The following is a 13,032-nucleotide window of genomic DNA, read 5'->3' as shown; positions in this document are numbered from 1 at the left end:
GTCCTGATTTTTGAATATCTAAGTCGTGCGGTTTCGGACCGTCTCAGTTTCGAAATGACCGGGTTCTAGAATGTGTGGTTTTTTTCAAATTTTAGAGTGTCTGAGTCTTCTAAATTATTCGGTTCTCAACAGAGATCGGAAGAAAAAAAAACGTCCGGAAGTCGGAAGTCGGAAATCGGAAGTAGTTTTTTTTTCGCAAATGTTCAAAACTCCATGCGAAAAATCTAAAATTCGCGAAAATCAGTGGAAAATTAGTTTTTGTGTGAAGAAGAGCCTATTTTCAGTCCTTTTTTACCTTTTTTTCCATGTATTTCTGCGAAATGTATTCTTCCTAAATTTCACAGTTATGAAATGACGGAAGTCGTAAGTAAAATTTTCTAAAACGGAAGTTGGAAGTCGGAAGTCGGAATTCCGCACAACTCTGGTTCCCACCTGCTCCGGTTCTTACCTGTCTGCTTTCCATACGTACCGAATCCGATCTCCCTCCCATCCTATTCCCAATAAGATCATAATTTCATATATGTATTTCAAACAAAACAAACAAAATGACTGCATCCCTAGTACATACAAATGCCCAGTAATTTATTATTCGGATAATAATAATTTACATATTGTGAATTTCCCAAAACAATTTCCATAATAGTTACCGTATGTTTGAACAGTCTTTTGAGCCCTCGCCATATGATTTTGAGTCTGTGTAAAAGATCGAGCTCTAAACATGATTCGGTTTCTATTATTATTCTTCGTTTTCCCGTTACTAGTTATTTCTTGTGGACCGGAGCTTCTTAATCAGGATGATACGGTAATTAACTTTCTTAATTGCTTCCTCTTAATTGCTCATTTTCTTACAGGAACATCTCGAAAAGTTAGAGATCCCTGTAGATCAAATCAACTATATAAGACGGTCAAAATTTCAAAATTTTTTGCTAGCGATTATATTTTATTAAAAATTGAGAAACTCTGTACTAGCACATATTCATTTCTCAGCTTTGATTCCGTTGAAATATGTGTGAAAAATATCATGTAAGCACAAATCTGCTTCACTTTTGTCTGTTCACGTCATTTTCTGTTCTTTTTTCAAAGTTTATTCAAAAGTACAGAATCGGTATGGATACCGATTTTGTACCAAGAAATTCCTCCAGATTTGGTATTCATACCTATTCTGTACTCTGCATAAAAGATCACGTGAAAAAAGTTTTCTCCAAGTTTATTCGAAAGTACAGAAACGGTATCGATACCGATTTTGTACCAAACAACAGCATTGTAAGTTCTGTATAAAAGGTCACGTGAAAAATTGAAAATCCACAATTTCAAAGTGTCAAATTTTATTTATGATTATTTTCGCTTACGTGGATTCAAATTTGATGTTCATCAAGTGGATAAACTCACCAAAATGACAATTTTTGAGGAAAAGTTACCTAGATTCTGTAATTTGATTTTGATCAACTTCACCTTTTCTTATTCAACAACATTAAAAACGTCCGTTTTAATGAAATTTGCATAAAAAGGTTTGAAAATGTGTTTTCTTTTTAAGTAAGAGAAGGTAAAGTAAGTTGATCAAAACCTAATTACAGAATCTAGGTAACTTTTCCTCAAAAATTGTCATTTTGGTGAGTTTATCCACTTGATGAACATCAAATTTGAATCCACGTAAGCGAAAATAATCATAAATAAAATTTGACACTTTGAAATTGTGGATTTTCAATTTTTCACGTGACCTTTTATACAGAACTTACAATGCTGTTGTTTGGTACAAAATCGGTATCGATACCGTTTCTGTACTTTCGAATAAACTTGGAGAAAACTTTTTTCACGTGATCTTTTATGCAGAGTACAGAATAGGTATGAATACCAAATCTGGAGGAATTTCTTGGTACAAAATCGGTATCCATACCGATTCTGTACTTTTGAATAAACTTTGAAAAAAGAACAGAAAATGACGTGAACAGACAAAAGTGGAAAACTCTGTGCTTCACGTGCAACTTTTTCTAGCAATTGCCAGTTTATTGCAAAATCGTTCAAATTCAGGGAAATGCTGTATTTTCAGTACAGATTACTCACAGAAAACCATTTTTCAACTAGCTAGCAAAAAATTTTGAAATTTTGACCGTCTTATATCAATGATTTGATACGAGCCGAAAAGCTATGGGAATGTGGTTATAATAATTGAATGAAAACTTTTTTCTTTTCATCTATTTATCTTGCTCCTTCAAGCACAAAACAGAGATCTAAGAGATCAAAACCAAGAGTCCAATATTGCAATGTTTAGAAAAACACCAAAACGAGAGAGCTCGATGCACGTATTTTGTGTGTTGCTTGGTTGGCAGAGATCACGGAAATCTTATAGACGACGTAATAGGGGGATTTGGGAAGGGGGGATGTGTCGGGTGGGAGAAATGGGGATTACGGTAGTTTTTTTGGCTGTGATAAGGCTTCAAGGGGTTTTGAGCATACTTTCCACAGGGTTTAAAACAAAGAAAAATTTGAAACGAAATTTTGAAATTCTTCGAGTTTTAATATACCTTGTGTAAATGTAAAAAATTACTTTTTTTTTCGAGTTTTTCGATTTTTTTTTTGCAAAAAAGGTCAAATTTTTTACTATGATTCAGAATTAGAAGAAATTCAGAAAAACCATCACAAATGTTCACATTTTCGATGAAAAATTGAACAAATTGTCTTCACAGGGATTACTGTAGATTCACAAAAACTGGGGGTGTATTTACGGGACTCCAGTGTCGATATACGTCAATACGAGTCACATTTTGTGGTTTTACGGGAGTTTCTGTAGATTTACGAGACTATGTTCGTGATTTACGGAAGCTTGTGTAAATTTACGAAATTTACAGTGATTACTGTAAATCGACGAAATTTGTATGAGGTCCGGATGAATTGGCGCCAAAAATTAAAATTAAAATTTTCGGATTTTCGATGAAAAATTGAAAAAGGTTTTAAAAAATTGGTTTTTTTTTTTTGAAACGTACCTCGTCTCCTGAATGAGCACTCTGCCGAAATCCATACCAGAAAAACGAACCGAAGGCGCGCCAGACGTGATATTCCAAGACAAATATTTTCAATAATTCCAACGTGAACTTGAACTTATTTTCGCTCTAAATTTCAGTTTTTCTCTCTAACTTTCAACCTCCCCGTGGCAACCCTTTCCCATATCTAAAAGGTCATCATTTTCCCTATAAAAGCTCGGAAATTTCCGGAAAACCGTCAGTTATTTCGTCGCTGAAAACTACAACAAACAACCGTCACACAAAAAAAGCGTTGAAGCAGGAATAGCTGTAATGATTGCACAAGTGAGTCCCCGCCCCTTTCAGAGCATTCTTGAAATCTGAAAACTCAAAAAATTCCAGATCTTGCTGTCGTTGATTGCCAACTTCGCTGTTCTCGTGTTTGTCGTGAACTGTGGTGGAAAGAAGAAGGGCGGACCGGCGGGAAGCGCTAAAAGCGCGCCGGCCGGAGGAGCTGGAGCTGGAGACGCAGGTGGATCGAATGAATCGAAGAAGACACCATCGAAAATGGACAAACCAGCGGCAGGTGGTGCATCCGACAAGAAAGATGGAGATGTAAGTGCGCTCTAATGAGAATTCTAATTCAGAACTTTTTGCAGGACGGAAACTACGAGGAGCTCGCCGTACCATCATAGTCGCCCTCAGAATTGATAGTTCACGGAAAAGAATAAAATTTTGTTTATTGGATTCATTGTGTTATGTTGATAGTGCGCTCTACTGATAAATGCAACTATTAGGGTTACGGTAGCCGGTCCGAATTTTCAAAAACGCACGCGGCGCGACCGCAGCGCCTCCTCCTTCTGGTGTTACTGTTGAAATTGTATTTTTTATAATGTTCTTAAAGCAAGTATGGTCTACCAAATAGAGTGGGTGACAGCTCCTAGTCAGAACTTCCTAAATAAGAACCACGCGGATTTGTATAGACCTGAAAAGATGGTTAAAAGCTATGTTAAAAACCATTAGACAAAAATTTGACGGGTATGATTTGTACAAGTTCGGATTCCGGCGGTTCTTTTGAGTTCTTGTCAAAAAAAGATACAGTAGCCTCGCAAAACGGAACACGCAAAAAATACACAAATCGTGGATTCAAATTTTAAGTTCAAACTTTTTATTCCCAAAATTTATCGAACTTACCAATGGCGTATATCGAACGAAAATTCTCAACAAGATTCGTTGTTCCTGACTTTTTGGAATCCATCGGGGATGGATCGGAAGAAATCGAACAGGTGAGTCTGAAAGATTTCGAGCACTTTTTACTTTCTAAATTCTGAAAATTTCAGAACGAAGAGTTTCACGGTTGTTCATGGTAATATTTTCTCAAGAAGGTACAAAACACGTTTTGTTTTTCTCAGGTACACTACCATTGAAGGTTTCAATCCCTTCTCAAATGACGAAGTCGAATACTATCTTGTCAGTTTATCATGTTGGAATAGTCTCGAGAATAGGGAATATTCGATTGAAGCAATGTGTGAATTGAAAGTTTTAACAGAAAACGGAGTGGAGTCAATCGGTTCACAAATGAATTGTTTCGTTTTTGAAGGCGACGATGTAATTTTTGAAATCGATTGTGAGAAGATGGAAAAGTTTTTGATAAATGGAACATTGACTGTCGAATTCGATGTTTGTATTAAGAAAATGACTGGAATGCAACTGTTTGATGAATCAATGAAAAAGTATTCGGATGTTGTGTTGATTGTGGAAGACGAGAAGTTTTATGTGTCGAAACTGGTGAGCCCAATAAATCAATAATTCATTATCGTATACAGTACCGGTCAAAAGGTTGTAAACTTTGGCCGTTTTCAGTTGTAATTGGCTAACTTTGTGAGTGTGTCATGGTAATACTAATTGTCTCATCAAGTAGATTTTTAATGAACCATACAGATCAAAGGTAGAGCTTCATTTTTGTAGTTGACAACTTTTTTGTACGAGCACTCCCTAGAGAGTTATGGTCATTTTAAGACGACAGCTCAAAAATCGCTCTATTTTGCACTGAAATTGGACGATTTGAGGTAGAAATTACTTTGTCGATAAGTCCTTTACTAGGGAGTGTCCGTACAAAAAAGTTGTCAACTACAAAAATGAAGCTCTACCTTTGATCTTTATAATTCATCAATAATCTATTTGATGGGACAATCAGTATTACCATGACACACTCTCAAAGTTGCCTAATTTCAACTGAAAACGGCCAAAGTTTACAACCTTTCGACCGGTACTGAAAATATCTAATTTTTCAGTTCCTCGCTTCTCAATCCTCATATTTCGATGCTCTTTTACTCGGAAATTTCAACGAATCGACTCAATCTGAAGTGACTCTCACTGGAATTTCAGCTAAGCATTTCAAGTGGTATCTGAATGCACTTCATGGACACTCGGTTATTAATGGTAACTCTGCTGAATCAAAAGAAAACTGCAAGGAGCCTAATTTCAGGCTGTCAATACGAGAAAATATTAGAACTGGCACACATGTACGATAGTCATTTAGTTGTGGCGAAGTGTGAAACATTTCTGTTGGAGGCGTCTCGTATATCAATTGCTAAGAAGTTGGAATTAGCTGTGAAGTACCAATTAGATGACTTGAAGGTATTCAAAATTTCAGCTTCATTTCATATATCAATTATTCTAGTACCGCTGTCTCGCCAACATAAAAACTGTTCAAGATATTCGTTCAGTTGTTCCCCGCCCGTGTAATACCATGGATCATGATGTATTGGCCAACCTTTTCGATAAACTTCTGGCCCTTAATGACACCGAAGACAAATAATTATTGATTTTCAATGAATAAAGTTGATTGTAACTCGAAATGTTCTGTTACTTGTACGGTGTGTACTAAGATGCCGTCTGAAGCAAAATAATGAGTGAAAAATTCGAAAAAAGATCACGAAATTAGGGTCTAGAAATCCGTTTGGTGGCCTAGAATCCCAAAACTTTTTACCGGTTTTTCAGTGAAAATTCGGGATTCTAGGCCTCCAGATAGCAGAAAACCTCAAAATTTTAGTCGGTGGCCTAGAATCCCAAAACTCGGCCACTAAAGTTTTGCACTCGTTTTTTCGCTGCGATGTGTAGAAACACGCCGTCTGAAGCCGGAGGAGCAAACGAGCACCTTGTAGGAAATTGGTTCTGAAAATGAAATTTGTTCATTGAAATCACTTAGTATAAAACATTCACATAATTTCTACAATTCTCTGGTAATCTAATAACTTTTTACAAATGTAAATTAATTTTAAAAAATCAGGTCGAAGCTGTCGTTGTAGGCTGAAGCTTCAACAGCTTATCAAAAAGATGCGCCAAAATATCATGATCAACTCCCGCAGAATACGATGGAACGGCGGCACGAATATCATCGACGGTATTGATTTTGTGGAAGCAGTCATACTGGAAAAAATATAAATTATTTACCAACTAAATATTCACTGGGTGATGAAAACCTTGAGCTCTGATAATTGATATTCTCCAGCGATACGGAGCTTTTCTTTCATACTTTTCTTCGAGTGTTCGATGAGAAATATTTGACATTTTTGAAGAATTGACGGAGTGTCGTACATATTCGCCAATTTTAGTATCCCCGTGACAGTCTTATCTGAAAAAATAGATTATCTAATTGTTTTTTTATTATTAGTTCGGCATAGTTCTTACGACTGCGCTCCACCGAAATGCTCTTGAGGAATGTCTCTTTTTCTCTAAGTCTCTCAATTTCGCGCACAACTTTCTTCGGTTTCGGTAGAGCGCGGTTGTAAGAAGCGTGCCGTGCTAATAGATACCATCAATAACCGAGTGACCATGCAGTGCTTCGAGGTAATTCTGAAAATCGGCGGCACTTATTCCAGAAAGAGTCACTTCGGACTGGGCCGATTCCTTGAAATCTCCGAGTAAAAGCGATTCGAAGTACGAGGATTGGGAGGCAAGGAACTGAAACATTAGATATTTATATGATAATAGAATATTGATTTATTGAACTAACCAGCTTCAATACATAAAACTTCTCATCTTCCACAATCAACACAACATCCGAATACTTTTTCATTGATTCATCGAACAGTTGCATTCCAATCATTTTATTGATCGAAACGTGAAATTCCACTCCTAATTTTCCATCGATCAAATACTTTTTCAAATCTTGAAATTCGACTACAAACACGAATTCAGAGTGAGTACAATTGAAACGATCCGATCTGCATTCGATCAATTCCATTCCTTGGTTCGATTCGATCAGCAATTCGAATTTTGTGTCGACTGACCATTCTCGAGAAACACGAGGCTTTTCGCAATACAAACTAATGAAATATCCATCAATTCTATTCTTTAAACTATTGTGACGGCCAAGAGCAGAGATATTCCTGAAACATTATTGATTTTTTGCTTTTCTCCGGTGTCAAACTACCAGAAACAACCAAAATGTTTCTCTGTTTTTCCCTTTATTTCGTTCCCATCGCTCGTCGACTTCACAAAATCAGAAAACTCGTGTCTTATTGTTAATTTCCGCTCGATAGATGTCATTTTCGTTTGATTTGTCTGAAAAAATGGAATTTCGAAATCTGAAAAGAGGGTTCCGCAGTCTTGCAAAATATCGGCACGACTTAAAATTTTCATCAAAAATAGTCAAAAATCCTATGTAAATTTTTGTTTTATCGAAATGTAAAAACATAGTCGAAAAATCGACTTTTTTGCAAAAAATCGAAAAAATTGTCAAAAAAATTCAAAATTTCAAATTTTTGTCCTGGCCGACCGGGCCGGGCCGGGCCAGGACGGTGAACATTCTCAAATCGGCCCGGCCCGTTGCAAGTATGGGCTTCCGGGACGCTTCGCAGCCATGAACTCCACAGCCTTAATTTACCCGTTTTTTCAGTAATAACGACTTTTTCAGATAATTATTTGTTTGGGAAGCCAAAAAGAAAATGTTTGTGATTTTGATAAAGGGGACCACAAGAAATTTTGTCCAATATATGTTTTTCTCGGAGAATTACCGGGTTTTTGTCATTTTTCTGTGGTTTCACGGCTTGTTCTCCGAGAAAAAACAGTTTTCAGATACTTCAACAAAAATTGTTTTTGTTGTGATATTGGACAAAATTTCTTGTGGTCCTCTTAACCAAAATCACAAAAAAAGTTCTTTTTGACTTCCCAAACAATTAATTATCTGAAAAATTCAAGTTATTACTGAAAAAAAGGGTAAATTAAGGCTGTGGAGCTCATGGCACCGAAATGTCTGGCTGCGAAACATCCTGGACCCGAAAAGATATGATTACCTCTCACAAGTTTCAAAAGTATTCTTCAATGGAAACAACATTAAACAATTAAAAAAAAGATATTTACAGACCCTTTCAAACATTTATACATTTACACAATTTTCACAAAACTCTCTCTTTTTATTTATTTCCAAACGAGAATGAGGTCGAAGATGGCTTCTGAACTTCAATCAATTTGTCGAAAAGTTTCGCCAAAATGTGATGATCCATTGATTCAGAGGAGTGTGGAACGACCGCCCGGATCTCTTCGAAAGTGTTGATTTTCGAGAGACAGTCTTTCTGAAAAAGCTGTCTTTGTTTCAAAAATTCTGAAACTTTTCTTATTTTTCTAACTTTGAGATTCGGTAACTGGAACTTCCCAGCCAATTCGAGTTTCTCCTTCATACACTTCTTTGATTCTTTTAGAAGAAATGTTTGACATCTCTGAAACACTGTCTGCGCATCGTACATATTCGCCAAATTGAGAACTCCTTCGACAGTTTTATCTGCAAAAATTAGTTGATTTATCGATTTTCCAGCGTCAAAATACCATCAATAACTGAGTGACCATGGAGCGCTTCCAGAAAGTTCTGAAATTGCGATGCTTCGATTCCAGTGAGAGTAATTTCAGATTTTGCAGATTCTTCGAAATTTCCGAAGAATAATGTGTCGAAATATGACGATTGGGAGGCAAGGAACTGAAAATTCACATATTTCAATAGTTTTCAAAAAAAATTTCATTAAAAATTACAAATTTCAACACATAAAACTTCTGGTCTTCCACAATCAACACAACATCCGAATACTTTCTCATTGATTCATCAAACAGTTGCATTCCAGTGATTTTATCGATCGAAACGTGAAATTCCACTCCCAATTTTCCATCGATCAAGTATTTTCTGAGATCTTCGCCTTTCAATTCAAAAATGAAGTTATTCTCTGAATGTGGGAATTCGCACGCATCATTTTCTATTGATTTCGGTCCTTTTGCTGTTTCGAACATCAATTCACAACTCGCTCCAATACGCCATTCCTCCGATTTTCGATGATTTTCAAGGTACAAACTGATGAAATAATGGTCGACTTGATTTCCCGAACGACTGTAGCTTGGGAGAACATTGGCGTGCCTAGAAAAATATGAATTCTTCGAATTTTTTTTTGCAAAAATACCAAGTGCACCCGAAATGTTTTTCTGGTTTTCCGTTCATCTCGTTTCCATCGCTCGTCGACTTTATAAAATCAGTAAAAACATGTTTTACTGTGAATTTCCGTTCAATAGATGTCATTTTTGATCGATTCGACTGAAAAATTGAAATTCAAAACCTGCAAACAAGTGGAAAGAGGCGGAAAAATAATGAAAAAACGAAGCGAAATAGTTCACCGAAATAAAAATTACTGTAATCGTGGCGGGACCCGCGCTACACTTTTGTGGGCGCGCCTTTTCTGTCGATTTACGAGGATACTGTAATTATTTCGAAAATATTTTGCTACTCACTCGAAGGCAATTTTCACGAATTCTACTCTTTATAAGCGAACAACAACATTAGCAATTTATTAATTTAACAAGAATCATTCAGTTTTATCGAAATCTTGCAATTCTAGAAGCTTATCAAAGAGTTCTGAGAGAATGTCATGATCCATTGTTTTCGATGGACGCGAAACCACTGAACGAATTTCGTCGACGGTGGTTATCTCGGAGAGACATTCTTCCTAGAATGATACAATTATGAGAAACCTATTGCTCCTCGGATAAATACCTTGAGATCCGATAATTGATATTTAGCAGCTAATTCAAGCTTCTCCTTCATTGTACAACCCGAGTCATTGATCAGAAATGTCTGGCATCTTTCCAGAACTGATTGTGTATCGTACATGTGAGCCAAATTCAGTATTTTTTTAACAGATCTTTCTGAAAATAATTGATTGATTTTGTTTAGTTTTCGAAGCAAAATTTAAAAATCACCATCAATAACCGAGTAGCCATAAACTGCTTCGAGATATTGCTGAAAATCAGATGCCTTGATTTCAGAGAGAGTCACTTCAGTTTGAGTTGATTCATTGAAATTTCCGAGCAAAAGTGCATCGAAATACGAAGATTGGGAGGCGAGGAACTGAAAACGAAGAATTTATATGGTAACAGAATATCGATTTTTATTTTAACTCACCAGTTTCGATACATAAAACTTTTCGTTTTCCACTACAAACACAACATCCGAATACTTTCTCATTGATTCGTCGAACAACTGCATTCCAGAAATTTTTTTGATACAAACATCGAATTCAACTCTTAATGTTCCATCAATCAAAAAACTTTTCCATCTTATCACAATCGATTTCAAACTTTGCATCACTGTTTTCGTCAGTGAACCGATTCATTTTCGCATAGATCGACTCTTCTCCATCTTTTGTAGCGAATTTCAGCTCGCAAAACGCTTCAATCGACCATTCTCTATTTTCACGAGGATTATCACAGTACAAATAGACATTATAACTGAAGTTTTCGTTTCCCGATTCTGTGAATAGATTTGTAGTCTTGGTGATATCGATGCCCCTGAAAAATATGTGTTACTTTTTTCTTTTCTAAATTTTTTATCACCAAAGGCAGGTATACTGTTTTTCTCCTTCTTCTTCTCCACTTTCGTCATCTTCTTCATCGCCTTCTTCGTCGCCTTCTTCATTGTTTATTAATTCATCATGTATTTTTCTTAATTCCTCAATCGTTTTATGAAAATCGGGAATTTCTTTTTTGATCGCAAATTTTCTAACGATTTCTGTCATTTGCTTGACTTTTTCGGCAATAAATCCTTTTTTGAGAATAGAAAATAGACGAAAAGATCAGAAAACTGAAAATCTCACGACAAAATCCAGTTTTCCCAATTTGACGGGTTACTGTATTCGTTGCGAGATCCGACGTAAAACTTTTGCATGTGCGTCTTCCGTGTCGATTTACGGGGTTACTGTAATTATTTTTTGCTGCGTCTCTGATGTTAATTTGCACATAAATTTCTTTATTCAAGAACTTTGAAAACAAAAATAAATTTATCGTAGTAAATCAAAAAAATAATTTTCTAAAAACCCAAAATCAGACACTCTTCTTCCCATTTCGCTCCTCAACTGCATACAAATCGCTGATCACTCGTTGATGCGGACGAAAGAAGCTGAAAACTATAATTTTTCTTAAGTAATGTACATTTTCTGACCTCATTCTACACGAAACCACTACAGAAATGGAAACAATAATAGTCATGTAAAAGATCGAAATCGGAGCGAAGATGGTTGTGACTGGAAATTTGAAAATTGTGCAATTTGCCGTAAAATCTGCGGTTTTGTGTTCTTACAGTATAACAGTTGCTCGTTATCCATACTGGGAAACATATAGAAATAATAAAAAACAGAGAGGATGAGTTGAACCGTCTGAAAAATAAATTTTAATCGAGATAAAACATTTTTTTCTGATCTACCGCAAAAATGCTGCAAACACCGAAGCAACGTCTTTCTTCTGGTTGTATGAGGAGAAATGTTAGACCATAAACTATCTAAATGAAATCGATTTTTGTCTGTTTGTCTGATCAGAACTCACAGACAAAATGATGAGCGCCAAAAAGAAAGTGAAATCCCCAAAATTTCTCAGATTTCTCCAATTGTACATTGCAAAAGCCCTGAACGCGCTCTATTGATAAAACTTTATCTATGGAGCGAACTTACGCATCGACCACGATAATAAGTACTTGGTAGATGTAGAAAAGTGCGAAAGCGACACCAAGCAACATGTATTGGTTCTGAAAGCAAATGGTGGCCGAAAAAAAGAAAAAGAGAAAGTTAGGCCGCGGCCACTCACATCAACATACACATCGAAATAAGTTTCTAGACAGTCTTCGATCCAATCAACGATCACCGACATTTTGAAAAGAAGAATAATGAGAGAAATACGTGATGGAATTAGAAAAACGTCAGAGAAAAAGATTATTTCACGGTTAAAAAACTGAAATTTTTGAAATTTTTGAGTTGCAAGTACGCTCCACTGCACGGAATGTCAAATATATACCCAAACAGACATTTTCAGATCCCAGATTCTCTATTTAGACACATCTCTGTGTTTTCTTTCAGATATTCCTTGGCGATAAAAACGTTTACAGCAATAAAACCGGGGGCAAACAGCCCGTATAATAGGCAAAACAGTGGTATCGTCTCTTCCCTACTTTCAATACTTTCACTCGCTTTTTCACTTTTACCCTAACTTTTGAGAGAGAAAACAAATGTGTCTGGTGTGTTCAAGGAGAGAAAGGAACTTTTTGATTTTTATTTTTATTTTGGGGTTTTCTTTAAATTTTAAATATTATCTTCTTCCCATTTTTATACCTTCTATAACTTTTCCCATAACTTCCAGCTAATTTTTGACTGAAATTTCATTCAAATTCATTTATTTTTTCTTTTGAGGTACGGTAGACAACTTCAAAGTGCACATTGTCCGCATGTACACCATGACGCAAAAATGCACACATTTCAGATTTTTTTTATTTTTAGATTAATTTTTCAATAATTTTCTAGGTTTTTTGTCTGTTCCCCGCGATTTTTGATGATTTTTTGGTCTAAATATCTCGAAAAATGTACTCGGCATGCCGATTATACCAAAAATTCTATCAAAAATAGTCCCAAAATGTATTTTTCGGGTTGTTTTTGCTTTTGACTGATTTTCATCGATTTTTTTGTCGTCAAAAGCTTTTCAATATAGTGAAAGTTGCTGATTAGTTTGGAATTTGCTACAAAATCATTGATTTTCGAAAAAATTCTTATTG

General features: G+C 35.9%; 5 protein-coding genes across 5 annotated transcripts; 2 read left to right on the top strand and 3 right to left on the bottom strand.

Annotated features, from left to right (window-relative positions):
- Nucleotides 1–3,290: 3,290 nt before the first annotated feature.
- On the top strand, nt 3,291–3,652 carry GCK72_020401 (uncharacterized protein; the record flags this gene model as incomplete). The annotated part of the gene is made up of 3 exons (XM_003115946.1): nt 3,291–3,302; nt 3,360–3,572; nt 3,617–3,652. 3 exons carry the CDS (start codon nt 3,291–3,293, stop codon nt 3,650–3,652), a joined length of 261 nt encoding a protein of 86 aa, XP_003115994.1.
- Nucleotides 3,653–4,153: 501 nt separating this feature from the next.
- Nucleotides 4,154–5,778, top strand: GCK72_020400 (uncharacterized protein; the record flags this gene model as incomplete). The annotated part of the gene is made up of 6 exons (XM_053733558.1): nt 4,154–4,243; nt 4,298–4,323; nt 4,370–4,745; nt 5,252–5,399; nt 5,446–5,597; nt 5,641–5,778. 6 exons carry the CDS (start codon nt 4,154–4,156, stop codon nt 5,776–5,778), a joined length of 930 nt encoding a protein of 309 aa, XP_053582471.1.
- A 467-nt stretch (nt 5,779–6,245) lies between these two features.
- Nucleotides 6,246–7,511, bottom strand: GCK72_020399 (uncharacterized protein; the record flags this gene model as incomplete). Its single annotated transcript, XM_053733557.1, has 5 exons — nt 6,246–6,389; nt 6,443–6,594; nt 6,776–6,923; nt 6,976–7,351; nt 7,396–7,511. The coding sequence occupies 5 exons, from the start codon at nt 7,509–7,511 to the stop codon at nt 6,246–6,248; spliced, it is 936 nt and encodes a 311-aa protein (XP_053582470.1).
- An 866-nt stretch (nt 7,512–8,377) lies between these two features.
- On the bottom strand, nt 8,378–9,522 carry GCK72_020398 (uncharacterized protein; the record flags this gene model as incomplete). The annotated part of the gene is made up of 5 exons (XM_003116160.2): nt 8,378–8,536; nt 8,591–8,742; nt 8,787–8,934; nt 8,988–9,363; nt 9,407–9,522. 5 exons carry the CDS (start codon nt 9,520–9,522, stop codon nt 8,378–8,380), a joined length of 951 nt encoding a protein of 316 aa, XP_003116208.2.
- Nucleotides 9,523–11,318: 1,796 nt separating this feature from the next.
- Nucleotides 11,319–12,137, bottom strand: GCK72_020397 (uncharacterized protein; the record flags this gene model as incomplete). Its single annotated transcript, XM_053733556.1, has 7 exons — nt 11,319–11,394; nt 11,437–11,518; nt 11,575–11,650; nt 11,698–11,772; nt 11,817–11,895; nt 11,942–12,015; nt 12,075–12,137. 7 exons carry the CDS (start codon nt 12,135–12,137, stop codon nt 11,319–11,321), a joined length of 525 nt encoding a protein of 174 aa, XP_053582469.1.
- Nucleotides 12,138–13,032: the final 895 nt, after the last annotated feature.

This window comes from Caenorhabditis remanei, chromosome V (genome assembly GCF_010183535.1).
Source record: "Caenorhabditis remanei strain PX506 chromosome V, whole genome shotgun sequence".
NCBI lineage: Eukaryota > Metazoa > Nematoda > Chromadorea > Rhabditida > Rhabditidae > Caenorhabditis > Caenorhabditis remanei.
The sequence above is the reverse complement of the archived record's forward strand: the minus strand, read 5'-3'. Positions and strand labels throughout refer to the sequence as shown.